This window comes from Salvelinus namaycush, chromosome 12, assembly GCF_016432855.1.
Source record: "Salvelinus namaycush isolate Seneca chromosome 12, SaNama_1.0, whole genome shotgun sequence".
NCBI lineage: Eukaryota > Metazoa > Chordata > Actinopteri > Salmoniformes > Salmonidae > Salvelinus > Salvelinus namaycush.
The window spans coordinates 40,426,856-40,454,759 of record NC_052318.1 but is presented as its reverse complement, the minus strand read 5'-3'; the positions used below and the strand labels follow the sequence as shown (position 1 = coordinate 40,454,759).

Sequence of the window (27,904 nt, the reverse complement as noted above, 5' to 3'; positions counted from 1 at the left end):
GCTAGACCCAACAAAAGCACAAGATGAACAAGCTTCACGACTGACCCCACCCTTACCAATGAGTCCATTGTCCAGTAGTTTTGGATTTCAAGGGATCCAATTGTAGGCCTGTGTTTAAAAAAATATGTTCTTTCCATTATAGTAGTTCATTTTCTAGAACATTCAATAATTCTCTTTAGAAGTCCATTTAACATCAGGCAGCCTCCAGTCACATGGTCCCAGCCTGCCAAACCCCATGAGACACGTAGCACAGCATTTTGTAAAAGGGGGGGAAATCAGCCAGGGCAAGGACGCCAGGAGGCCGGCCTGATGAACAAGTCTCTGTTGGAGGTACAAGGAGAGAGAGAGTGAAAGGAGTCTGATTTTTGACCCCTCACTGCCCATCTCAGGTTCTCTCCATCCAATGGCATCAAATGATGCCCCCCAAAAATAGTATCCATTCTCCTTTTCTGCTTGATACATAATTTTTTTTTTTGGCCTTTCTTTTTTCATTAAAAATATAATCCAGACCGGTTAAAGCGAAGATTGTTTCAGTTTGCTGATGACGTACCGATCATTCCTCTGCCCACATCTTCAAAAACTCAATTGTCACAAGATTTAGGCAATGAGGAAAAGCAAGAGATCATTCATGAATAGTAGCAACCCAGACATTCAAAGATAAAAAGGAGACACATTTTTCAAAAAAAAAAAAACGACTGCTACATTTCCCATGCTAGTTCCTCGTGTGTGTGTGTGTTGTATCGAGGACGACAACATGGCGGTGGACAGATGTCTTCATCTTATTAGGAAGAGTTTCTCAGAGAGCAGTAAGAGAAGGCAGTGTTCAGCCGTGTCCACCTCGGTTTCATTTACAGTAGCTCATCTTCAGGGATTCTAATACTTCATCAGCACAACTCTACTCATTAGCTCCAAAAGATGTTTAAAGTCTGGCTTCATCTCAATGCACCATTGTACATTTCAGTTTTTGGAATACATTCATTTCCACCCCCAGATTTTGATTTTATTTTTAGGTAAACATAATTACCATAGAGGGAAAAAAAAAAACTAAAACAATATAAAAATACAATAGTGTAGCAGCCTCAAAAGTGCTCCATATCAAATCCAAATACTTTCACTTTGTTTAAAAACTGACATTCTATTCAAAAAGCAACAAAAAGACAGGACTCTAGCTATCAATACTAGGGTTAACATACGCAGTGGCAATCGTCTGCAAAACTGCCTGGAAGCAGGAAAGCAAGACCTCAACACTGACATGTCGTTAAAGGCAATAGATCCCCTTGGAAAATGCAAGGGACTACTCTGGTCTTACCAACTCTCATAACCACAAGGAAGAGAATGATTAAACAGAACTTTTCATGGTTCTTTAAACGAGAGTGACTTAACTGCAGTAAAATACACCTCGGAAATCTGCCTTGAATCATAAGATCTGTTTTCACAGTTGTATCAGCGAATCAGAGCCCATGGACCATCGTGACTCACCATGAAGGAGAATGAGGGCAGCAATGCACCAATGACAAAACACAGACGGCCAGTCAGGTAACTGGACACCAAAGCAAAAAACCTTCATGAAGTCATTTAGGGGATGAGGAGCTGGTGAAAGATTGGTTGAAAAGAGCCCTCTCCACTCACAGATTCCATGTACAAAAGAACACACACATTCATTGGCTACCAATCACTCATATACATCTGACATGGGCACACATTGCATACATTCTTCAAAGTAAAAAAGTTTCATGGAACAAAGTAAAAACATGGCCTTTTTATGCATCTCTGTAAGCAATAAAAATTGTGCAGGCTTTAAGTCTACCACACAAACCCACCAGCATTCAAAGAAACATCATTTCTTCCACTACTTATCTACAACTAGTTTTTTTTGTTTTTCTAAGTGCAAACCTTCAAGTTTTTTTCTTAATAAAATGCAATTTCTTATAGCTTTACATTTTATATAAAAACTTTTTTTTTTAAAGAAAACAAAGAACATACTTTCCAAAAGAAATCCTCATCACCCCACATTATTGGAGATGTAACCTCCAGTTCCTTAGGTATTTTTGCACACACATCCACGTGTGTAATCGTATTGTAGACACAATATGCACATTTTGCATCCTAAAAACAAGAAAACAAACTGGCAAAACTTCATTTCAAATATTGAAACCCCGTGATAAAGTGCATTAGTTTAGTTTAAGGTGCTTAACTGTAAGAAGTGCAGGAGGGTACTCCTCTGCACCCCCCCCCCCCCCCCCCTCCTCCTCACACAGAGATGAGAGAAAACACTACTTTACCAGGTCCTCATCTATGAGGGGGCAAAGTAGCTCAGCAGTGCACATTCGTCATTGTCTGTGTGGGTGTAGGTGAGTGTTTGTGTGTGTGTCAGTGTGTGTTTTAATCCAGGTGTAAGGCCTCAGGTGGATTCAGGTAGATGCTGTGGATCAATAATCCTCCACTGTTTCCATCTCGCCCAGGTTCATTCTCTCCCCAGCGCCCAGGAATGAATATCCTGCAGGACGAAACACCACAGTTCATCTCTATATCCACAACTAATATGGAATCTACTACCTTTCAGTTGGAAAGTTACCCTCTCCCAGGTTACCGGTATACACACACAAATACACAATACTTGAACTCCATGTACAGTTTTGTTTTTACTGTGCTGAGAGACATTTAATAAATGTACTGCGTGTATTATTATTGACCGAGTGTCTGAATACCTAAGATGCTAGGGTCAGAGTGAAGCATCATGGTCTGTTTCTTCTTCATCTTTGCAGCCTGGCTGTCATACATTCCTCCCTTTCCCATCTGGGCTGCCTGGAACATGGACTACATAGGGAGAGGACATCATAATAGGGGTTTTGCTCAACCAAATAAGTGGTGTATAGCATGAGAAGAGTATAGATGTGATTACATCAAGAAAACAAACGCATGTTGATGACCAAATGGTCATGACCTGAGGATGGAGCCTACCTGGATAGGAAAGTTGTTCATGGACAGCCCTGAAACTTCTTTTGATAGCTGGTGAGGGAGAGGGATGGTGGTTACTGATAAGGTCTTCTACGGATACACAACCACACAGAAAATATAAATGCAACAATTTACAGTTAATTTAAGGAAATCAGTCAATTTAAATTAATTAGGCCGTAATCTATGGATTTCACATGATTGGGAATAAACATATGCATCTGTTGGTCAGATGCATATATATATATATTTTTTTTTTAAGGTGTCTGGTGTGACCACCATTTGCCTCATGCAGCACAACATCTCCTTCACATAGTTGATCAGGCTGTTGATTGTGGCCTGTGGACCGTTGTCCCATTCCTCAATGACTGCAAAGTTGCTGGATATTGTCAGGAACTGGAACACGCCGATGTACACGTCGATCCAGAGCATCCCAAACATGCTCAACGGGTGACACGTCTGGTGAGTATATGCAGGCCATGGAAGAATTGGGACATTTTCAGCTTCCAGGAATTGTGTTCAGATCCTTGCGACATTGGGCCGTGCATTATTATGCTGAAACATGAGGTGATGGCGGCGGATGAATGGCACGACAATGGGCCTCAGGATCTCGTCACGGTATCTCTGCATTCAAATTTCCATTTATAAAATGCAATCGCTTCGTTGTCCATAGCTTATGCCAGCCCATACCATAACCCCACCATGGGGCACTCCGTTTACAATGTTGACATCAGCAAACCGCTCGCCCACACAACGCCATCTGCCCGGTACAGTTGAAAGCAGGATTCATCCGTGAAGAGCACACTTCTCCAGCATGCCAGTGGTCATCGTAGGTGAGCATTTGTCCTCTGAAGCCAGTTACAACACCGAACTGCAGTCAGGTCAAGACACTGGTGAGAACGACGAGCACGCAGATGAACTTCCTTGAGACGGTTTCTGACAGTTTGTGCAGAAATTCTTTGCATGCGCAAACCCACAGTTTCATCAGCTGTCTGTGTGGCTGGTCTCAGATGATCCTGCAGGTGATGAATCCGGATGTGGAGGTCCTGGGCTGGCATGGTGACACATGGTCTGTGGTTGAGGCCGGTTGGACATACTGCCAAAGGTGGCTTATGGTAGATAAATTAACAAATTCTCTGGCCACAGCTCTGGTGGACATTCCTGCAGTCAGCATGCCAATTGCACGCTCCCTCAACTTGAGACATCTCTGGCATTGTGTTGTGACACAAAACTGCACATTTTAGAGTGGCCTTTTGTCCCCTGCACAAGGTGCACCTGTGTAATGATTATGCTGTTTAATCAGCTTCTTGATATGCCACACCAGTCTGGTAGGTGGATTATCTTGGCAAAGGCTAAATGCTTACTAACAGGGATGTAAACATTTGTTCACAACATTTGAGAGAAACAAGCCTTTTGTGTATATGGAACATTTTTGGGATCTTTTATTTCAGCACATGAAACCAACATTTTACATGTTACCTTCATATTTTTGTTCAGAATACATACAACACACACCTGTTGTTGCTGCTGTTGTCTCTGGTGGTTGGCTTTCTGTTTGGCTCGGCGCTCCAGGAACTGTTTGGCGAACTCTTTGGCTTCCACGGTGTCGCCCAGGTAGGAGCGGATAAAGTCATGGACCTCGTAGGGAGACTCCACCTCCTTCAGGTAGGCCACGATGGTTGCCACTGCTCAGAGGACGACAACAGACATTTACACTTAACCCAAGGGGGAAAGAGAATTGCCAAGTGCTGGAGTCAGGCAACTAAGGAGATGTTTGTGTAGGTGTGAAGGTCAGTGGTGACATTTGACAGATCCAGCGATTTAGGAAAGGAGTGCGTTCGTTACCGTCCAGTGAGGAGGAGGAGTTGTTAGCGGAGGTGTTAAGTGCGTGTAGCATCTGTTCACACCAGGTGGTGAAGCCATCCTGGGGCTTCATGCCCTGCAGCAGTTTCAGCAGCTTGTCCTCCTCCTCTGTACGCTTCTTCCTCAGCATGTACTGCTCACTGCAGGGGGACACGGAAACGAACATTACACACATACAGAAACGTAGGCCTTCGAACAGTTTACATGCATACAAAATGTTAACGTGCGGCTTTAAACAGAGGTTTACATGCACACAGCGTGAGCGCGCACACAGAGCGGAGTACCTGAGAGATGGGCTGCTGCGGCTGTTCTTCATGCCCATATTGCGGAGGCTGTTTTGGTTCTTCACAGCCTCCTCCCAGACACCCATCCCTCCAGAGCTGCCTTTGGGCTCCATGCCCCCACCAGACCACATGCCCACAGACCCCTCACCCCACTGGCCCATAGACAAGCCTCCATGCTGGGGGAGAGAGAACAGACGAACATCGGTTACTAGTGTTCGCACTGCAGAAAACACCACAAGAATTATGACTGAATGATCAGTGAATTATTGTTACGTTTGTGTGTCAATTAATCCCATAAGGGATGGGTTTGCCAACGGGCGATTTGACACGGGAATTCTTTTTAATTTATTCATATGGGCATTGTAATAAATATCCTCAGATTACACATTTATTCTCAGGAAACTACTACTTGTGTCAATTAATCCCTGCTTTGAATTGGAATACACTTGACAGGACAGCCCGTGTAAAGGTTTTGGGGTTGGGTTGTGTGTCTCTCACCCTTTCTCTCTGATGCTGGGCCCTCTGGTGCTGGGCCTGCTGTTTGAGTAGCCTCTCGGTCTCCAGCTCCAGCAGGCCGAGGCTCTTGCCTTGTTTGGAGAGGGCTGAGGCCTGGGAGCCACTCCACCCTGACCCAGAGACACACCCTGGGGCCCCGGGCTGGGCCTGCTGCAGCAGCTTCATGATCAGCTCCTGCTGCTGCCGACACTGCTGCTTACGCCTGTACAGTTCCTCCTCATCACGCCTCTTCTGTTCCTCCTGCTGCCTCCTCTTCTCGACCTGCCGCTTCCGCTCCTCCTCCTCTCGCTTGGCCCTGAGTTCAGCCTCACGCCGGTCCTGGAGCTGCGGTAGAGCAGATGAACACACACAGAGAGAGAGAGTCAGACAGAGAGAGACAGGGAGACCGAGAGAAAACGAAAAGACAGTACCTTCTGTAGCTGCTCCAGAGATGGCCCCTGAGTGGAATGACTCATGGTTAAGTCCCATAGGTTGGCCTCACCACCTAGAAAGGGCCACAAACACATTACTGCCATACAATGACAATATGTACAAGGACATCTGTGTGAATAAATATATGTATAGCTGAGGTGCATCAGTGTGGGCGGATATGACATATTGAGTGCGTTTGGAACAGAATAGTCTCTTCAAAACTGGTTGAAAGGCTATTTTTTACCATGTAGGCACCTGCAAATTACTACAAGTAGGATAAACTACAATGGCTGAGAATCAGTTGCCTCCAACAAAATGAATGATAATTTAACATTTTACCGAGGCCACTTTAATTAAGTTAAAAATCGTCACACGAGTTTAGACTTTGGTTGTTGTCCTGTGCATTTGTAAATCAAATATTCTTGAACACAAAAAGTTTAATTCAAATTTATTCTAGAGGAAAAAGCAAATCACGCTGGGTGCCAATATATATTTGACCGCATCTGCATAAAGTGTGCTTATATAAAGGTGTATGTGAAGCAGGGAGGATGCATCGTGTTCCTCTTCAGTACCTGACTGCTGGGAGGCCGAGGTATGCATGTCCCACATGGACCCATTATCAGGTACTGACATGGACCTGTTCATCGAGGGCATCATGCTAGAATCTCCACTCCTGTAAATACACACATTAGTACACTCACATACATTGTGTGTGTGTGTGTGTGTGTGTGTGTCTCTACCTGTTCATGTGCTGGAACCTCATCTGTAGTTGCTGGTATAGAGCTGCAGTGGCTGCCTGCTCCAAATGTTTCTTCAGCAGCTCCTGGTCCATATTGCCCTAGAGAATAACATGACCTACAGGGTTACCATACTGACCGTACCACAGCTCCAGACAACACCCAAGCACACCACTATGCTACTGATTATCTGCTCTGATAGACATGTTAGAGCTACAGGAGCGCTTCAGTAGATTTTGCCTAGGCCAATGAGGTACCCTGCTATAAATTCCTCACAGAAAATAAGTTTACCACAGTCAAGTATCTGCCTTTGCGGTACTTAACCAACCAACCAGTGAACAGAAACAAGAAACACCCAGACAGACATGTGCTCGTTGACTCACAGAGGACCCCCGAGATGGTGGGGGCTGTCTCACCAGGAGGGGCGGGGGGGAGGGGCCGGGGGAGAAGGGCACGCGGCCCCACATTTTGATGACGTCACCCAGGGGTTGGAAGCCCTCATCACAACCCCTCTTTACCAGCAGGGTCATGGTGAAGTAGCCGGCCTGGAACCACTCACACATCTCCACTGTGGAGAAGGGACCTGGACCGGGAAGACATGGTTATGCCAAAACAAGATGACAATGTGATAAAGTATCTGTAAGATATTATAAGCAACATGTAGTGATATGTATATAAATGTAGAATTATTATTTATTTTTTTAATCACTGAACGTATGTGTGTGCACATATATATCTAAAAATGTATATGTGTCTACCTTGGATCTCTCCCTGGGGGTCCTTGTAGAACCACTTCATGGCTGCCTCGTGGGAGAGGGGCAGGGCACAGTCCCTATGGGTCGAGTGAGAGTGTGTGTGTCCAGCGGCGTGCGTGTGTGAGTGTGGGGCTGGGTGTGTGTGAGAGTGAGAGGTGATGGTGTGGCTCTCCTGTAGTGCTTGAGTGAAACACTCCTCCTCAAGGGACGTGTCCTGCAGTGAGGCCACCATCTTTTCAGCCTCCTACAAGGGAGAAAACGAATATGAACATTTACGTCACACATTCCCCCAGTATACAAGCGTAATCGTAAGCCTGACAATAGATCTGGTATTGACCGTCCAATCAAATTTACAGGGTAATGCAACCCGCCTCGTACCTGTTGCAGGTGCTTCATGCCTTCATCCTCCTCCGCTTCTCCCCCTGTTGAAGGGAGGAGAGATCCGGAGGGAGGAGGCATCAGGCTGGAGGTGGTGGCGGGGGGGTCTGGGCTGAGCTGCACACCCCTCTCTGGAAGTGGGCAGCCTGTGAGACCAGAGAGAACAGGGGTAGAGAGGATGAAACATGTACTACTGTAATAGGGCCACTACTGATCATACAGGTGAAACATCTTCTGGAGCAGATACCAACTGATGCACACAAAACACAGTGAAGATGCTTCACAACATCAGTAATTCAATATTTACCTTCAGCGGGCACATAGTTCGTTTTGGCGGGATGGGAGATGGGTGCCTGTGTGGCGCAGGGGGCAGGAAGAGGGTCTGAAGGTGGAGAGCCAGAGATGGCAGGAGGAGAAGGAGTCTTGTACTTATCTTCTCCCTCACCTGCTGCTTCACATTCATCTAGATGAAAGGAGTAGAGGGAGAAGGTCTTCTATAAATGCATATAAAGTCTTCTGTTAATCGTTTTACTAAAGCCAGGGAAAGCATCCAGTCTAACCTCTGTCAGCGTAGTTGTCCTTGCCTCCCTGATCATTCTCCTCCTCCTCTTCCTCCAGAGCTTCAAACTCCAGATCCTCTTCAGTGATGGTGTCCTTACAGTCTTTCTGCTTGGACAAGCACAAGGCTCAGAATTGACGTACAAATAACATGCAAATACACACACACTGACAAACACAGACGGATATGACAGCAGGCCAACAGACACACGCACCTTGATGCACATGAAGGCCCCAGAGGAGTCAAAGGTTCCCATCTCTCCATCCTCCTCTTCGGTGCACCACTCAGGAAGGCCGTCCCTGTCGGATTCCCTGCGGGGGCCCTCGCCGTCACGGAAGTCAAACTCAAACTTCCTCCGGCCGCCACGATCACGCCAGCCTGCAGAACGAGGACCTCCATCTGTGTTGTTGAGGGAGTCTCCATCAGACATGGGGAAACATGCACAAATGCATTCTGGGTAGAGGGTGTATGAGTGGTTATATGCGTGTATGTACCATCACGACGGGATCCTGCAACTCTCCAGGCTGGCTGCTCTCCTCCTGCTGCTGCCTCTTCCTCCTCCTCTCGGAGGGTACGCCAGTTGTCGCTGTCGGCACGCCAGGAGTCCTTCCTGCCCAGAGGCCCCGCCTCTTCGAACCCTGGACGCACTACTTCAGCACACCTGATTGGCTTCTCAAACCTTGGCCTCTCAGCTCTGACAGAAGGAAAGACCAGTTAACGGGATAGTTTAAGACCTTCAGTCTAGAATATGGAAAACTAAACACACACAATAACCATCAATATGATTGAATGATAACCATCTGGGGATGACGGCAGTGTAGTTTAGGACAATGAAAGCAACATGACAGTGAGCCTACCGGTCATCCCAGCTTTGGCTGCGGAGCATTTCTCGGCCACGACCGAAGCCCACCTCTCCTTCATCAGGACCTCCAGGAGCTCTTTGGTAGAATGCACCTTCACCTCTCCCTCTCCCTACCCAAACACATAAATCCATTCTAGGGCACATTCAGCAGGAGAATACATAGCCAGCAGATCTGACCTGCTTGCTTACAGCTCCACTAGGGTCGGACGGGGTTCCTGTGTAGATAAAGAAACCGCAGAGCCGGCGTGAGATATGGCGCAGAAAACGTATCTCAATCCAAGAATGAGAAATGCGCTGTACTCCAAGTCGTCCCATTATCTCAACTGTTACACTGAGGAGATTGAACGACTGCTAGTTAAATAAACTGCCCTTTTCATACTCATGCTAGTTAGCAGTAGCTACAGCAGCCATTATGGAATGCCATGTCGCATTGAACAACAAAGGAGATGATTGGCTGACACTGCCATTTCCAAAATGACTGCTGTGGCTTCTGCTACCAAGCATTAGAACGAAAAGGGCAATTTTCCAAATAAACAAGCAGTCGTTCAATCTCGGTGTAAGAGATATGTACCCTTTTTTTCAATTTCCGCCTAAAATTACATACCCAAATCTAACTGCCTGTAGCAAGGACATGCATGTTCTTGATACCATTTGAAAGGAAACACTGAAGTTTGTGGCAATGTGAAATTAATGTAGGAGAATATAACAGATCTGGTCAAATATAATACAAAACAAAAAACATGTGTTTTTTTTAAATCATTGACATGCAAGAGGTGTAATTTAGATTTTGGCCAGCAGACAGCAGCAGTGTGTGCAACGTTTCAGACTGATCCAGATTACATTACTACACAATATTGTGTACCAAGTCTGCCAGGAGTTTTCCCAAATGTGCCGAATTGGTCAATTGATACATTTTCAAGTATATAAGTATAGAGAACATACAAAACGCTATGGTAATAAAACATTTAAGTTTGCACACTCCCAGGAATGTCATACATGATGGATCATTAGCTTATACACTAGATGGCCGGGCGGGGTGGATGTGGAGCCAGAGACAGCAGTGGGGTCAAACTGTAGACCCCAGTTCTTACATTTGAACATAAAAATGTATTTTATCAAACAAAACTATGATACAATTTATCTCCGGGACCCTCTGGATGACAAATCAGAGCAAGATTATTGAAGTACATCATTTACCTTCAGAGGTGAATGCATCAAACAAGTCGCCTTGATAAAAAGTTGTGTTGTGCACTCTCCTCAAATAGCATAGTATTTTTTCACTGTAATAGCTACTGTTAATTGGACACTGCAGCTGGATAAACAAGAATTTAAGCTTTCTGCCCACATAAAAGACATGTCTAAGTCCCAGAAAGTTGTCTGTTGCATACAATATTCTAGTCACATTAGCACACGTTAGTAACAACCGTCCCAGTTTAGGGGCACCAATCCCGTAGAGGTTTTAAATGGGACAATTCAGAGTACAATGCATTTCTCATCCCTGGATCGAGGTGTGTTTTCCGAGCCATATCTCGCACCGGCGCCGCAGTGTTTAATTCTACACAAGAAGCCTGTCCGACCCTAGTGCAGCTGTATGTAAGCGGGTCTGATCTGCTGGTTAGTGAATACATTTCTATATGTAGAGTTGCACCGTCCTGATCACTCCAGGTGGTGACTGACCTCTACCTCCTCTGATGCATCCTCCACGGCCCCTAGCCACGCCTACAGGGGCAGCCCCGCCTCCCTTTCCCATCAGCCTCAGCACAGCCACACTGTTCACAGACATGGAGAAGTTTCTCTGCAGAACAAAAGGCAGGAGGGTCGATGACGTTAACGCTGAATGACGTTTTGTCAACCTACAGTGAAGCAGGATCTGATCAGCACATTGTGGGTAAAAGTAGCATCTAAGAGCTGAGATGAGAGTTGAATGCTTCAGTGCATCAAAGCGGTGAACCTCTGACTCACTAACAGCTCCTATATCTCCTGCAGTCTCACCTGCTCCTCCTCAGTTAGAGGCTCCAGGGCCAAAGGCTGCACAGGCTCATCCTGCATGATAGCAGCAAACTCCTTATCCTGCATGTCCTCTGGGGGCTGACAACACAGTTTGCTTTACTTCATACTAGGGCTGGGACGATACCAGTATCGTGATACTCGTTAGTATCGTGGCAAGGAAACAAAACACGAAGCGGACTAAACTTCAAGAAAACAGCCCTATTGTGGGAAACAGACGTGGTCATCCAGAGGCATACTTTCCAAGTTTAAGCACACAATATTTTGCATAGAGCAGGTTTTTAAAAGACCAAAGAGTTGTCTGCTTCGTGTTGTCCTTTTTGCCATGGAAAAAAATATTGGAATACTGGCATCGTCGCAGCACTACTTCATGTCCATTAGTCATAGCCAGCCAGCAATCTTTAATATAAACACCTGTATTGGAATCTTCATTAAAAAAGAGTGAATCACACATTACTGTACATAAGCTCACCTTGTTATCTTTGATATAAAGTGCTAGCATCTCCTCGCGGCCATAGCGGTAATCAGCCAACTTGGACTTTGGCATGGCTGGAGAAGGAGGGGGGGACGTCACACCCCCCCCTCTGGATAGTGCACGGAGCCTGGGGACAAGAAATCACCATAAGTACAATCCATGCATCAATAACACTTCAAATGCAATCATTATTACTGACATAATAGTACTGGGCCATGTGTATGAGCATATCCATTTATTTATCTTCACCTCAAGTTTAGGTTGGATATGCATCGCCCATTATCTTCCCCTAGACAACTAAGGGCAACAAGCAGGAGCAAAATGAAAATACAGTACACAATACACCACGGGTGAGGATTAGCTTTTAGTACAATCTGGATATGTCGAGTTGTTGGCAACATAGCAATAATTTATGTTTGTGGTGTTCTATTGAATGATTGGAGGGATGAGAAGTCCAAGTTGCAAAAACATCCCGAGTGAGGCATTTCTCAAGGAGAACTGGAGGCATCCTATTATTTAAGTTCGCTATATACAAGTTGAAAACAAAATTATTTCTCTTTTCTGTATATTCTAAAATTTTAAATGACAGGTCATGCACTCATTCTGAAAACAAGACAATGGGGAAGGAGAAAATGTGGAAGGAAAGAATGCAGTGTGTTCGCTGGTGTTGAGAAGGAGTAAATGAGGAAGAAAGGAGGGAGGAGAGAAGTGAAAGAAGGAGTAACGGGGAGGACAGACGTGAAGGACGGGGAGTAACAGGGGAGAGACGTGAAGGACGGGGAGTAACGGGGGAGAGACGTGAATGACGGGGAGTAACGGGGGAGAGACGTGAAGGACGGGGACTAACGGGGGAGAAACGTGAAGTAACGGGGGAGACATGAAAGACGGGGAGTAACGGGGGAGACGTGAAGGACGGGGAGTAACGGGGGAGACGTGAAGGACGGGGAGTAACGGGGGAGAGACGACGTGAAGGACGGGGAGTAACGGGGGAGAGACGACGTGAAGGACGGGGAGTAACGGGGGGAGAGACGACGTGAAGGACGTGGAGTAACGGGGGGAGAGACGACGTGAAGGACGAGGAGTATGGGGGAGAGACGTGAAGGACTGGGAGTAAGGGGGAGGCGAGACGTGAAAGACAGGGATTAAGGGGGAGGCGAGACGTGAAAGACAGGGAGTATGGGGGGGCCCTAAAATAGTGAAGATGTGCTTTAATTTACTGACATAAGATCAAGTCAATGAAAAACAAGTCAATGAAAAACAAGAGTTATTTATGGGCTAGGAAGGTAAGCAGGGAGGAAAAAGGAATGACTACTTTAGAGAAGGAAGAGATATGTCACCATTCTGGGCCGAAGTTAAGTGTTTCAGCAGTCATACTCCTCTCTTCAACTGGAGCTCAAGGCTTCTGTTGGCACAACATGGGTGTCAGTCAGACCATATCATGACATGGAGCCACATCATAATCATACAATCAACTGTCCACTTCAGGAGTAATAAAATACTATATCTTGTACTACACAGTTCAAAGACTTGTCCCAAATAACATATATCCCCAACATCCACATCTATGACACAACGTTATCACAATCTGTCTGGGCAATTTTACAGAGTGAGTAGCTCTCTAACCTTGTCCAGAGGACTGGACCAGTTTCGTCCAGATTCGATGAGGGAGTTAAAGGCTACTTGGTTCTTCTGTGTGCAGTGGTTTAGAGTGGGATTGTTCAGACCACACAAATTTGATATGCTGAGCAAATAGCTGCCAGGCTCAGGGAAAGGAGTTGGGTGAAGTGACGAAGGAGGTCAAATGTGACAGCTATCAAAAATAAACAAAAACTAAATTTTCATGGACAAACAGCACCAGCAATTACATCAACATTGGAGTTGATCATAATAATGACTATGAAGCAATATTTTGAAGAACAGTGGCTGCACAGGGAGAGACAAATGTCATCTTCACAGGCATGTATTATTCCTTCCACTTCTCACTGTCCTACTCCTGCTTGATTATTTCCTCAGGGTCTATTTTCCCTCCCTTTCCTCCAAACACCTGGGGAAACAACAGAAAGCGAGCGACAGAGAGAACAAGATATTCAATTCAGTGTTCACAAAATGGCAAATTGAGTGTTCAGCATCCAAAGAATACGGACCAAATCTGCAGAAAGGTAGAGAGGATTATTATAACTGAGAAGGGTTTTCACTTTAGTCGCATACATTTCATTGACCGTTCGTACAATGTGACCACAAATGCACAGTACATTTCTCCTTGCTTAGATAAAGGCTAGCCAAGAATTCGCAACTACGCCGTTAGTTGTGACCTGCGCCCCATAAAAAGACATACCGTACAGCCTTCACAGGTTTCACACATGTAGCTTGTTGTTGTTGGCACCACAGTCAGAGTGTAGCAATGTAAAGTGGGAGATCACTAATCCATGTTAAATGTAATGTAAATTATGGAATTAAGTCACCTAAATGAGAAAGAGTAGGCTACAACCAGTAACCAACAGGTGTTTAATCTGAATGGAGTTGATGTAGATAAGGACGGGGAGTGCAGAAAAATATCCTCAACTAGCTAACACCTGGCTATTTTAAAGTATTTTTTATTTACATGGATTTGATACATTAAAGACCGGCACTGCCAGATGGGATGATAGACAACCTATGACATTTTCAAGTTTGTCTAACTAGCGCGAGTCAGTGGCTACTTTTTCTCTCCCATGCACACACCACAGGCAGGTCCCTGCCAATTCCCACTGCTGGGTAGGTATAATTTGTGGAACGTTCCAACAAGAATCTGTTCCAAAAACTTTGTAAATAACAAGGATGCCAACAAACAATGCATACAAAGTAGCATGATCAATTCACCTAGCTAACTATCTGCCGAATAGGCATCAACTCATCACGTAGCTTATTCTTAAGTGAGGACAGACATTTTCGGAATAAATGTGGTGAGTGAAAAACTCAACAAAATTGCCCACTCTCTACCTGGCATCTTATTCTGCCGCTATACAACTTTGTATGCGTTGTTTGTTGGCAACCATGTTATTTACAAAGATTTTTGGAAGAGACTCCTGTTGAAACGTTCCACAAATTATACCCACCCCCCCCCCCCCCCGCTGCTATGTAGCAAACAAGTATAAACAAAGGTGATTTTATTTTTTTTATCATGTTTTTCAACTAAGCAATTTCCTGATATTATTTGAATAGGGAAATTACTTAAAATGTGCATCCATACTACGCGATGCTCAATGGAGTTGAGTGGCGAGGCGATGAGTTTTGGCAGAGTGAAGCCTACCTCCTACTACTATCAAGTCTATCAGTTGATACTTGTAAAAATGTCCATTCTTTCATGTGTACCTATATTTGTCCTGTAACTTTTTTTTCTTCTGATGCTGCAATCTGTAGTAAAAAATAAATAAATGCATTTTACACAAACTCCGGCAAGGGAGTTAACGCCAAAGGATCAGCCATTGTTAACGCCAAAGGATCAGCCCTGTCATTGCACGGTGCAATTTGACACAGGTCACATAGAATTAAGTTATCAAAAACGACAGACTGCAGAAGCGAAAGAAAACAGGACAAACATAGGTAGAATGGACATTTTTGCAAGTATGGACTGATACCGAGTCGACGTAGCCGAGTCGACGTAGCCGTCTCACCACTCAACTCCACTGAGTATTGTGATTGCGGGCAGCAAGTCAGGGCGTTCCTGCACGTGGGGGTTCTTGAACCCCTTTATATACGTTTACTGGCCCATTTTAAGCACGTGCTCTGGTAACGTTATACAGGCGGGAGCAACACCGGTAGTTCGCTAGCCAGGACACAGGTAGACTGTCCTTCGCCCCCGCCTGCTGACCACTGCTTTCCCGCAGTTCTGTTAACATTACGGCGAGGGCATTTGGGTCTGTTTATGTAGTACATCATTTCCTCACAGCTTTGATAAAGAGAAGGGCTGGTATACCTGTTACATCTGCTATCTAACAGATAACACATCAATTTTAAGGTAAAACATTGCACATTATACTACAATGACAGCCTAAACGAAAAACCCTGATAATACTTTTTATTTTCCTTTTGAACCACATTAAATCACATTGACAATCAGGGGAAATCCAGAATATCAAGTGTCACTTAAACACAGGCACACACCAATGGGCTGCGGGGGGGGGGGGGGGGGGGGGGGGGGGGGGGTGGTTCCTGCAGATGCAGGGATGCCTACATGCGGGAACACCCCAAATCTTGGGCCGCAATCAAACACTATTGAGATGAAGGCCAACTTCATTAACCCTGACCTCGGTTTGTAAACTATTCAGAGCCAACTAAAGTAGCTAGCTAACTATGGCAACTAAACACTAACACATAGGCTAGTTAAGTTAGCTAGCTGGCTAACTTTGCAATAACAAACAAGTCACAACCAACTTGTTCTTCGGAGACAATACACAAACGTTGCCATTTAGCTCAAATAAAAGTTAGCAAAGCTAAAATGCACTCAATGCAATAGTGGTGTTATCTAATAACTTCAATTAAATTAGCCGACTAAACTCCAGTGAAGGAAGTTCCTGATGAACTCCAAAGCTGAGTGGAGCAGAGACCAGGCTTTGTGGAATTCAGCTGAGACTACATCGATTCGCCCAAGGTCAGTACTTTATGAAACACTTACCTTGTACCTATGTTTGTCCTCTGTAGTTGCGTACCTATGTTTTCTGAAATCCATAGTTACATCAGTAAACGTTAATCAAATACAACTGTTAGGTTACTGTTGCTCCAAGATGGCAACTCTGCAAATGCCAGTTGAATATCAACTGGCAAGTCGGTGGTTGTATTTAATTAAAAGTTAATGAAAAGGCACGCAACCACAGAGGAGAAACATACGTACAAAGTAAGCATTTTATCATAGATTATTTTTTAGTATTGATCTTGTGCGAATCGCTGTACACGGAGCAGAATTCCACAAAGCCTGGTCTCTGCTCCACTCCGTTGTTGTGGAGTTCATCAGAAACTTCCTTCACCATCGAGTGATTCAGTCAGGTACAATTAGCTAACTTGGCTAACGTTAGATGGCACACCATCTTACTCTTAGCTAACTTGTCAGTTAGCTATTTACACATTCGAACAAATCACTTCAGATAGTAGGCGCATGTCAGTGAACATTTGAGTTTAATTTGAAGTGGCGTCAGAGCATTTAGCTAATTGAACCAGCTTGCTAAAATGTACCACCGTATGTGTAACTAGCTAGCTAACCTATTTGAATAATAGAGGTAAGTAGTTAACAAGAGGATTAACAATGGAAAGCAGTGAGAAGCCCTTCACCCACTCCGCCCACTCGTCTCGCGCAGGCTACATCTCAACTTTAGCCCGCGGCTTTGGCCTGTACCCTTTCCTAGCTAACGTTAGCTTGTTTACTAACGAATGCCTAACTACCTAACGTAGCTAACATTGCTGCACAGTGTGCGGACAATGTTAACTATCTTGACACAATCCAACATGAAAAAAAGGAGAACGTTAGATTATTCCAAGCAGTAAACATTGCAATATATTCCATTGCAGAAGAAAACGTTTGCGTACATAATTGTTCCAAATTCGACACTCACCTTTCGTTGAAAGCTGGTCGCACTAGCTAGCCAGCCAAGTAGCCAGCTAGCCATCTACAACCTAGCTAGCTGGTAGCTGCAAATTTTCCGAAATTGAAATGTAACTAGTTAAATCCAGTTAACATATACATGTATTTCGCAACGATCTGTATATCTTAATGTTACTTCCTTTCAACTATTTGTTGAACGTTTGATTAATTAGCTATACTTTCCTCTGACCAACATACGCTGCGAATATTCTCACAACTCGCTTTCTCTTCTTGTTTGTGTTTTAGAAAAATGGCCGCCCTCCTTGCTTCATTTGACAGCTGTGTTTTTTCTTCTGTCAAGAATTTGCGCGATGGACAAACTAGTTATTGGTGGATAACCGCCACCTCTCGGGCTGGAGTGGGATAAACATGCCTCTCTCTCAATTCAGTTCAAACGGCTTTATTGGCATGGGAAACATATGTTTACAGTGCCAAAGCAAGTGAAATAAATTATAAACAAAAGTGAAATAAAAAATAAATATTACACTCACAAAAGTTCCAAAGGAATATGGACATTTCAAATGTCATATTATGGCTATATACAGAGTTGTAACCATGTGCAAGTAGTTAAAAAGCACAACATTGAAAATAAATAAACATAAATATGGGGTGTATTTACAGCAATGTTTGTTCTTCACTGGTTGCCCTTTTCTTGTGGCAACAGGTCACAAATCTTGCTGCTGTGATGGCACACCAATTATCAAAATTGGTTTTGTTTTCAAATTCTTTGTGGAGTGGTGTAATCTGAGGGAAATATGTGTCTCTAATATGGTTATACATTTGGCAGGAGTTTAGGAAGTGCATCTCAGTTTCCACCTCATTTTGTGGGCAGTATGCACATAGCCTGTATTCCCCCCCTCTCTCTCTCTCTCTCTCTCTCTCTCTCTCTCTCTCTCTCTCTCTCTCTCTCTCTCTCTCTCTCTCTCTCTCTCTCACACACACACACACACACACACACACACACACACACACACACACACACACACACACACAGTATAATCACTATTATGTGGGGCCTATATGCATTCCAATACAAGGGATTTGCATAGCCTAGCCTATCTATGAACAGAGATAGAGAGACTTTCAATTTCAGAGACAAGTATACTGACAGCTTCTACTGCACCACTTCGTGAGCACTCTTCTCCATGGTTTCTTGCGTCATAGCGCGAGCTCAGGCGTTGGCCTGGGTGCTAGTTCTGGTGATGGTGGAGGCAGAGGTACAGGAGAACTACTCACCTGCATGCCGTGAGTTCATGTACATGGGCACACCACCACTGGGACTTGAGGACAAAGCACTACAGAAGATTTGCCAGCGCTACAACGGCAAGCCACGTTTTGTCACCCTGTATGATACCTTTGACCACATCCCCGTCTACTCTGCCTACACCTTCAAGCGCTCTGACGGCACCAAAAAGGTTGATGTGCCCTGGATGTACGAGCCACAGGTATTTTAACAGACTCCTGTATCTCTGCAACATTGCCTTGTGCTTGTGTCTACAGATTAATACTTTTTTGTGTTATTGGCTACAATAAGAGGTTGATGGTCTCTGTGCAAATAGAACGAATAGTGAGCAATATACTGTTGTGTTTAGAAAGAGTCCATGAGGGTTCACTGACTGAGATTCCTTTAGTACCACTGTTCTTTATCTTATTAAAGCTAAAGGTGTCCGCATACATGGGTTCGTTTTGCTCCTAGCAGAACTAGGCTAGGCGAAGTGAACGTCTGTGCTCGCATACTCCCTAAAGACCTATGCTTGAAAAATGAGAAAAAAGCGGCAATTTTACTGCGCAAACTGTATCTACTGGGAAGCATATGGTAAAGCTTACCATAAAGCTTAGCGTATGCTTCCCAGTAGAAACAGATTGCTCATGATGACAGCATTTGGTGATGTTTTGGTCTTCGGCGGGTTTTTCTTCGGCTGTTGGGGCACACACAGTATTTTCTTGAGATAGGTCTAAGTAGTTGAAGTCTATGCCCCTTCATCGGTGATTGCTCTACAGTACTACTCCTAGTAGGATTGGGAACTATGGACCCTATTCTTCAATTAAGTGTTTTCTGTCGTTCAACGAGAAAGGATTTGTTTTAATGCACATCTTTAAACTTGAGAAATACTGCACCAAACATCTTACTTAGTTGTAAAATAAAAAACTAAGAACTTCTTGGCAAAAACTTCAAAATGAATTACAGATTTATTGATTTATCTTAGATTAATTCACACTATTTGAGGAAGTGTTTCTGGCTATGTTGTTGCTACGGCGTATATAGAGGGACAAACCGTAACAATGCCTATTTTGTCTTGTTTTTCAAGCCAAGGTCTTTGAATTAAGTATGCAAGGACAGACGTTCGCTTTCGTCTAGCCGAGTTCTGCTAGGAACACTAAGAACCCAGGTCTGCTAGGAGCTCTAAGAACCCAGTTCTGCTAGGAGCTCTAAGAACCCAGTTCTGCTAGGAGCTCTAAGAACCCAGTTCTGCTAGGAACACTAAGAACCCAGTTCTGCTAGGAGCTCTAAGAACCCAGTTCTGCTAGGAACACTAAGAACCCAGTTCTGCTAGGAGCTCTAAGAACCCAGTTCTGCTAGGAGCTCTAAGAACCCAGTTCTGCTAGGAACACTAAGAACCCAGTTCTGCTAGGAGCTCTAAGAACCCAGTTCTGCTAGGAACACTAAGAACCCAGTTCTGCTAGGAGCTCTAAGAACCCAGTTCTGCTAGGAACACTAAGAACCCAGTTCTGCTAGGAGCTCTAAGAACCCAGTTCTGCTTGGAACACTAAGAACACAGTTCTGCTAGGAGCTCTAAGAACCCAGTACTGCTAGGAGCTCTAAGAACCCCGTTCTGCTAGGAGCTCTAAGAACCCAGTTCTGCTAGGAGCACTAACCCTCTGCTCTCTGTCAGCTCTCCACAGTGTCTGATTTTGGGGAGATGCAGCCCTTTCCTCAAGGAGACCTCCATCGCAGTTTTGAGGATGCCCAAGCGGTGCTGGAAGACTACTCCAACACAGTGAACTTTGAGCGTGGCCACCTGAACCCTGACGAGCATCAGTCTGACCCCAACGACAAGGCAGCCACCTACACCCTGACCAACGTGGTCCCTCAGGTCCGGGAGTTCAACATCGGCCCCTGGAAGACCCACGAGCACACCATACGCCGCCGCCTCAACAACTACTGCCGCGGCACTGCCTACATGGTCACTGGTGTCACCACCTCCGGGAACATGATCCGCCGCCACAACATTGACCGTGTGGCCGTTCCCACCTACCTGTGGTCAGCTTACTGCTGCATCGACTACGACCGCAACGCGCCCTTTGAGGAGCGCACCAAGTTCCCAGCCTATGCGGCCCACGGTCTCAATGAGAAAGAGAGGCCTGAGGTGCTGGAGATGTCTGTTCAACAGCTGGAGAACTTCCTCAAGAGTGTCACCTTTGTGGACAAGACCTTTCAGATCTTCTATGATAATTGTGTATCACCTGATAATGGCCTGCACATGACTTGACACTATACAAACAATTATGTGTAGCGTAATTTACTTAAACTATAATGTAATCGAAAAGGAGGTAAATCTGATGTGTGGTCTTACATGAATGCTTACGGTTTGCTTCATCCTTCTTCAATTATTTTCTCTCAGCAGCATATATCACAGTAGCCTACATGATCGCTCACCTCATATATTGAATATGTGGCCTGTAAGAAACAACATATTTTACAAATACATTAAAGCAATCCAAGTAATGGTAATTGACAATCAGTTTGTCTACTTATAAACCCTTTATAAACCTGTTAATCATATAAACCAGTAAGGTTTTTTCGTGGCAGATTTATATATATATTTTTAAAGATCCCAGTTCTGACTGACAATTTTTTTTGCTTGTAAAGCTTCCTCAGCTTTTTAAAATCCTACTTTCTCCAATGACATTCAATCATGTGCACAAGCACCTTGTTTCTTGATGAATAAAGACTTTCACTCCATTTCCTTTTTTGTCTCTTTTCTCCAACTAGTAAGATAAAGAAAAGTCTTATTTTGCAATCATTTGAAATATGTTTGGTTCCATAGCAAAAACACACATATTGCAGATAATACTGTAACTATCTGATGAATATCCCTTTATTGCACTCACTCACTCATTCATCACTCACTCACTCTCCTCTGTCTTTGGTCAAAGTCCACATGGAATCTCCTGTGTGCTTTATCTGTCTGTGGTATTGTGCTAATCTACCATTACCACTGCCTTGCTACTTAACCTCACCTGACACTGAAGGCCATATTTGTTCTCCACATAGATAGATTAGAGAGCAGGTTTTACATTTTACAGTATGCCAACCATGCCAAGACACACTTCTGTGTACATGGAGGAGAGAGGAAAGACTGAAATGACAAGACAAAAGAGGCTTGTTGGCAGAATGGTTAGCACATGAGTGTTCCATATTACAGAGGGTGCTCAGTGAAATGAGTCCTCTCAGTACATTGCATGAGAGTGGGGTTATGATAGGTGATAGCCAATGAAAGGCCTGTCATACTCTGATTAGACATTTCAAGGAATTTAATGAAAGGGAGCATTCAAGAATAGCAGAAGATGTGATACACCTCCTAAAGACTTTGATGTGATCCTTTAGCCTATAGCAGGGGTCTCCAACCCTGTTCTTGGAGAGCTACCTTTCTGTAGGTTTTCGCTTTAACCCCAGTTGTAACTAACCTGCTTCAGTTTATCAACCCGCTAATTATTAGAATCAGGTGTGTTGGATTAGGGTTGGAGTGAAAACCTATAGGGCGGTAGCTCACCAGGAACAGGGTTGGAGATCCATGGCCTATAGCCTATAGCAGGGATATTCGACTCTTCGACTACGAGGTCTGGAGCCTGCTGGTTTTCTGTTCTACCTGATAATTAATTGCACCCACTAAATCAGTCCCTGATTAGAAGGGCACAATAAAAAAACACTGTGGAACTGGAGTTCACTTTGAGGGGTCTATAGCCTCCCTAGTGAGTGTACTACCTCCTCTGCCAAGATGACAGGGTCTTTATGGCATTTATGCTTGGTCAAGTTCCTGCTCATGCTGTTCGCCCTAAAGTTCCCCCTAAATTGCTAGATTAATGGTAGAAATGGGATAGTCTCTCAGGCTGATATTTGTTACTGTGTCCCTGGCTGCTTTGGGGTTTGTGCGCAGGTCACTTTTAGATAGATGGTAAAGTGTGGCATGGAGTCCTTGTATGTTAGGGTACAATTGCTATATTCTATTATTCCCCCACCAGTTACAGTAAATTCACATAAGTACACATGAGACTATGCTGATTGGATAATAGAGAACAAGCCAACACGTGTTCTTGTCATTCACTCCACACAAAATGGTTGCATCCCTCTATCACATTATTTACTCACTTTGCATATCTGGGCTTTGGCATTTAAATTCTAACTGCACACCTTGTCTTTCATTTCACTCTCCTGCAGTCATGCTGGTAAGAGCCATGCAATTATCGCCGGGTTGTTTGGTGTTGGCATTCTCCCTGTTCCATAGTGCACCTCAAGCCACTGTGGTCGAGTACTTCAACCATGTAGAGCGATGCAAGAACTCCTTATATATGGGAACCCCACCATGGGGAATCATTAATGACAAACTGAAGAAGATCTGTCAGCGCTATGCCGACAAGCCACGCTTTGTGACCTTGTACGACCCCCAGAAATGCATCCCTGTCTACTCAGCCTACTACTTCAAGAAGACAGAGGGAGAGCGGCGTGTGGACTACTCCTGGATGTATGAACCACAGGTCAGTCAAAATCTTTATTGCTGTTTTTGTAAGTCTACTCCTCAAATGTGATGTCATAACTTTATGTTTTTCCTATCGGAAAATGTTTGTAATTTCAAGTCCCTATTCTGCAGAGACCGGAGTTGAGCTGTTACACCGGTTAAATGTTTGATAGAAGCCTTCGCTTAACACTGTAGCTTCTTTCCCTTTGTATCAGAACTCAGGATAAGACACAGATGCAGACAGATTGGAAACAAGAGACAAAGGGCTGTGGGACATAGGTTTAATCCTCCACCCAGAGGGGCAGGTCCTGAGTGGACAGCCATACCCTCTGCCCGAGACGATAACGGGGAGCCTAGGTCCGGTGGCAGTCAGCCTGTAGTCAATACCTGGAGATGGTCTTGAGAAGAGCCGACCGGTCTCTCTTCCAGATATGGCAACAGCGGCGGACGAACATCTGGGCCGAGGGTATGCTGACCTCTTGCTCCGGGAAGAGCGGGAGCTGATATCCCAGGGAACACAGAAAAGGCGAGTGACCAGCGGCTGAGCAGGGGAGGGTGTTGCGGGCATACTCTACCCACATGAGTTGCTGGCTCCAGGTGGTGGGGTTGGCAGAGACAAGGCAGCGAAGAGTCATCTCCAGGTCCTGATTGGCTCGCTCCGACTGGCCATTAGACTGGGGGTGGGACCCGGAGGACAGTCTGGCCGACGACCCAATCAGTGTGCAGAACGACTTCCGGAACCGGAACGAGAACAGAGGATCCCGGTCGGAGACCATGTCCACTGGAAGTCCATGGATCCGGAAGACGTGCTGCACCATGAGCTGGGCCGTCTCCTTGGCTGAGGGTAGCTTGGGAAGAGGAATGGAATGGGTGGCTTTGGAAAACCAGTCCACCACGGTAAGGATAACAGTGTTGCCATCAGATGAGGGGAGACCCGTGACGAAGTCCAGGGATATACGTGACCAGGGACGGTGTGGGACAAGAAGTAGTTCCAGGAGGTCAGCCGGACTTTGCCGAGGAGTCTTATTCTGGGCACACACGGTGCAGGCTGCGACGAACACAGATACGTCAGGAACCAAAGTGGGCTACCAAAAACGTTGTCATTACAAAAGCCTGGGTCTGACGGGAGCCAGGATGGCAGGCCAGTTGAGAGGAATGAGCCCATTCCAGAACTTGGGAAAGGGCAGAGTTCAGGAAAAACATCCGGTTAGCCTTGCACCCCCCCCCCCCGCTGCCTTTCACAACGCTGCACTTCACAGACCTGGTTCTCTATACCCCAGATGAGTGCAGCCGCCAGACAAGAGATAGGGAGGATGGTCTCGGTGTCCGATGGTGTAGCAACGGGGCTATAGAGGCGTGTCAGTACGTCTGGCTTCACATACTTGGAACCCGGGCAGTAGGAGATGGTGAAGTTGAAATGGGTGAATAGCAGAGCCCATCGAGCTTGCCTGAAGTTGAGGCGCTTGGCGGTATGGAGATATTCTAGGTTCTTGTGATCTGTCCATACCATGAATGGGTGTTCCGCACCCTCTAACCAGTGCCTCCACTCCTCCAATGACATATTCACCGCAAGTAGCTCATGGTTACCCACGTCGTAATTCCTTTCCATGGTGTTGAGACAATGGGAGAGGACAGAACAGACCCCACTTCGACGTCTGAAGCGTCGACCTCCACCACAAACCGCCAGGACCGCCAGGACAGAAAGGGGGGAATCCAGGGTTCTGTAGCGCCGGATTAACCGGTGGTAGAAATGGGCAAACCCCAGGAAGCGTTGCAGCTGCTCTCTGGACGTGGGTTGCAGCCAATCCACCACCGTTCTCACCTTTCCAGGATCCATCTGTATGTTGCCTGCAGCTATAATGTATCCAAGGAAGGAGATGGTGGAGCGATGGAATTCGTATTTCTCCGCTTTGACGAACAGCTGGTTCTCCAGAAGATGCTGGAAGACTTGTCTGACATGGAGGACATGTTCTTGAAACGAGCGGGAAAAAACGAGGATTTCATCAAGGTAGAAGAACACGAACCGGTTCAACATGTCAAGGATAACGTTGTTAACCAGGGCCTGGAACACAGCAGAAGCGTTGGTCAGTCCGAATGGCATCACCAGGTATTCATAGTGTCCGCTAGCCATGTTAAAGGCGGTCTTCCACTTGTCCCCTTCCCGTATCCATACCAGATGGTAGGCGTTCCGGAGGTCCAACTTGGAGAAGATGGTAGCACCCCTGGAGAAGCTCGAAAGTCGAGGCGGTGAGTGGAAGCGGGTAACAGTTTTTAACCGTGATGCCATTCAGGCCCCGGCAGTCGATACACGGGTGGCGGAGTCAGAAGGACGGATACCCCCTACAGCCAGGGAGTCCTCAATATACCTCTCCATCGCCTTGGTCTCCTACCTGACAGGTAATAAAGCCGCCCCCGAGGCGATGTAGTGCCCGGGAGAAGGTTGATAGTGCAGTCATAGGGCCGATGAGGAGGAAGCGCGGTGGCACGGGCTTTGCTGGTATTCCGCGGGAACGGCGGAGAGGTCCAGGCAATGTGCATGGCAAAATGGGCTCAAACCCAGGATAGAACCAGTAGCCCAGTCGATCAGAGGATTATGCCTCTGGATCCAGGAAAATCCCAAAACCACGGGTGCATGAGGGGATTTAATGGGCAGGAACTGCATAGACTCACTGTGATTAACCGACACTCTCAGGTTAATGGGAAACATAGTGTGGGTGACTCTGCCTATAGAGCGCCCATCCAGCGCTCTGACGTCCATAGGAATAGAGAGGGGTTGTGTGGGGATTCCCAGCTCCGACACCAGGGTAGCGTTCATAAAGCTCTCGTCACCCCCAGAGTAAATGAACACCCGAAGAGATTTGGGCTGGTCACCCCACAACAGGATAGGATGGATTGGGGTACGAGAAATGGAAGATGGGAAACTCCCCATACGGCTCACCAGCGTACTCGTACCTACTTGATAAGCCTGGTCTTTAAGTGGGCAGGTAGATAAGACGTGTCCCATAGCTCCACAATACAGACAGGTCTGGGTGTTTAGTCTGCATAAGCACTCAGCAGGAGACAATCTAGCCCTGCCCAGTTGCATGGGCTCCGGAGGAGATGACTTGACAGCCCCCGGTGACTTCCGAGAGAACTCGGGTGACATCTGATCCACTCGGAAATGTGGACTTCGGGGATTTACGGGATTCCTCGGAGGCGAGGTGGAAATCGAGGATGAGCATCGGCAACAGGGAACAGACTCCCTCTCCCTCCTGCCCATCGATCCGTATCGCCAAGGCTATGAGGGAGTTGAGGTCCAGGGGCAGCTCTCGGGCTGCAAGATCGTCTTTAATCACCTCCAATAATCCATGAAGGTAATGTGTCGAACAGGGCTTCCGGGTTCCAGGCACTCTCAGCCGCCAACGTGCGAAAATCCACTGCGTAGTCTGCCACACTACGGGAATCCTGACGTAGTTGGAGCAGCTTACAGAGAATCTAACACTTTACGTACCCCTGCCCCGAACTCCTCCAGACTGAGGCAAACGGTGGATTGTTGCTCCCACACTGTCGTAGCCCAGCCAAGAGCCCACACCTGGAGGGGGGTGTAGACAAGCACAAAGACAGGTGAAACAGATCAGGGTGTGATACTTTGGTTCAGCCTCATCAGTATTATCCATATAGTTATTTTGACATATTGCTTACATTTGTTCCATTTAATTGGATACTTCATCCAACATACTATAAACAAAATTCCAGTGTTGTGTATGTTTATAACTGTGTAGTATGGTGGAAGGTAGCCCAGTGGTTAAGAGCGTTGGGCCAGTAACCGAAAGGTTGCTGGTTCAAATCCCTGAGCCCACTAGGTGAAAAATCTATCTGTGCCCTTGAGCAAGGCACTTAGCTCTAATTGCTCCTGTAAGTCGCTCTGGAGAAGAGCGTTTGCTAAATGACTAAAATGTAAATGTAGTGTCTACAATCTGTGAGCAATGCACTGATCCTCCTCCCCGCTCTCTCCAGCTGGCAGAGGTTGATGGGAATGGGAATATGCTACCCTCCCTTACCGGCTACCTGCACATGAAGTTTGAGGACAGCCAGGCAGTGCTGGACGACTACTCTCACGTAGTCCTGTATGAACGAGGACACCTGAACCCAGACCAGCACCAGTCTGACCCATACGACCGTGCCGCTACCTACACCCTGACCAACGTGGTCCCAGAGATCAGGGAATTCAATATCGGGCCGTGGCGTGAGCACGAGGAGCGCATCCGCGTTCGCCTCAAAAACGTGTTTGCCTCACCGCCTTCATCGTCACCAGGGTGACCACCATCGGTAACATGATCCGCCGGAAACAACCTGGAGAACTTCCTGAAGACCCGGATGGACGTGGACCAGAATCTGCAGATCTTCTATGACAACTGCATCTCCCCTTGTCCCCTTCCTCTGTATCTCCACCGCACCATAAAAGAGCTCCTCAACAACGCTCACACACACCTACTCTGTGTGCACAAGTGTTTACAACTATCTCCATAGATCTACTATTATGTGCTTATTATAATGATTAAGCATGTATTTTTAACATAACAATTATATAGTACTTGTGATGCTTTGGCAAAGCTTTCATTATCGAATATCTGCTTTGCAAATTACTTCCCTTGTAGCGTGATTGTTCCTCCATTCTCTGTATTTGTAGCATTCTTTATTTATCTGCCCCCTTATAAAACAGCTCAGTGACATTCAGACACAATGGTTCAGTGTGTCAGCCATTCATGGA

At 45.8% G+C, this 27,904-nt stretch overlaps 2 protein-coding genes and 1 pseudogene across 3 annotated transcripts; 2 read left to right on the top strand and 1 right to left on the bottom strand.

The window, feature by feature from the left end:
- Nucleotides 1–389: 389 nt before the first annotated feature.
- Nucleotides 390–17,667, bottom strand: gigyf1b (GRB10 interacting GYF protein 1b). 2 transcript variants are annotated; one of them, XM_039005741.1, is made up of 24 exons: nucleotides 17,388–17,667; nucleotides 13,426–13,846; nucleotides 13,140–13,204; nucleotides 11,800–11,929; nucleotides 11,313–11,408; nucleotides 10,998–11,115; nucleotides 9,316–9,430; nucleotides 8,953–9,152; nucleotides 8,673–8,857; nucleotides 8,460–8,565; nucleotides 8,207–8,362; nucleotides 7,900–8,045; nucleotides 7,525–7,765; nucleotides 7,150–7,349; nucleotides 6,770–6,867; nucleotides 6,602–6,702; nucleotides 6,029–6,102; nucleotides 5,601–5,942; nucleotides 5,103–5,278; nucleotides 4,801–4,958; nucleotides 4,471–4,640; nucleotides 2,962–3,009; nucleotides 2,709–2,817; nucleotides 390–2,497 (listed from the first exon to the last, which is right to left on the bottom strand). In XM_039005741.1, the coding sequence occupies exons 3-24, from the start codon at nucleotides 13,172–13,174 to the stop codon at nucleotides 2,430–2,432; spliced, it is 3,072 nt and encodes a 1,023-aa protein (XP_038861669.1). In that variant the 5' UTR covers nucleotides 13,175–13,204; nucleotides 13,426–13,846; nucleotides 17,388–17,667; the 3' UTR covers nucleotides 390–2,429. The 2 variants fall into 2 exon arrangements, with proteins under 2 accessions (XP_038861669.1, XP_038861670.1); XM_039005742.1 differs by having other exon boundaries at nucleotides 7,183–7,349.
- Nucleotides 17,668–18,561: 894 nt separating this feature from the next.
- On the top strand, nucleotides 18,562–20,907 carry LOC120057540 (endonuclease domain-containing 1 protein-like). Its single transcript, XM_039006132.1, has 2 exons — nucleotides 18,562–18,861; nucleotides 20,311–20,907. Exons 1-2 carry the CDS (start codon nucleotides 18,562–18,564, stop codon nucleotides 20,905–20,907), a joined length of 897 nt encoding a protein of 298 aa, XP_038862060.1.
- A 1,966-nt stretch (nucleotides 20,908–22,873) lies between these two features.
- On the top strand, nucleotides 22,874–27,545 carry LOC120057539 (annotated as a pseudogene).
- The last annotated feature ends 359 nt before the right edge of the window (nucleotides 27,546–27,904 follow it).

What these genes read in the sequence shown, in the direction of transcription:
- gigyf1b (XM_039005741.1), bottom strand. Translation starts at nt 13,174, where the DNA reads ATGACTGCTGAAACACTTAACTTCGGCCCAGAATG. An exon ending in GAACTATGTGCCCGCTGAAG is followed by an intron (nt 8,046 to 8,206) that starts GTAAATATTGAA and finishes CTGGTCTCACAG; the next exon opens with GCTGCCCACTTCCAGAGAGG. An exon ending in CTCTGACCCTAGCATCTTAG is followed by an intron (nt 2,498 to 2,708) that starts GTATTCAGACAC and finishes TTCGTCCTGCAG; the next exon opens with GATATTCATTCCTGGGCGCT.
- LOC120057540 (XM_039006132.1), top strand. Translation starts at nt 18,562, where the DNA reads ATGGTTTCTTGCGTCATAGCGCGAGCTCAGGCGTTGGCCTGGGTGCTA. An exon ending in CCTGGATGTACGAGCCACAG is followed by an intron (nt 18,862 to 20,310) that starts GTATTTTAACAG and finishes GCTCTCTGTCAG; the next exon opens with CTCTCCACAGTGTCTGATTT.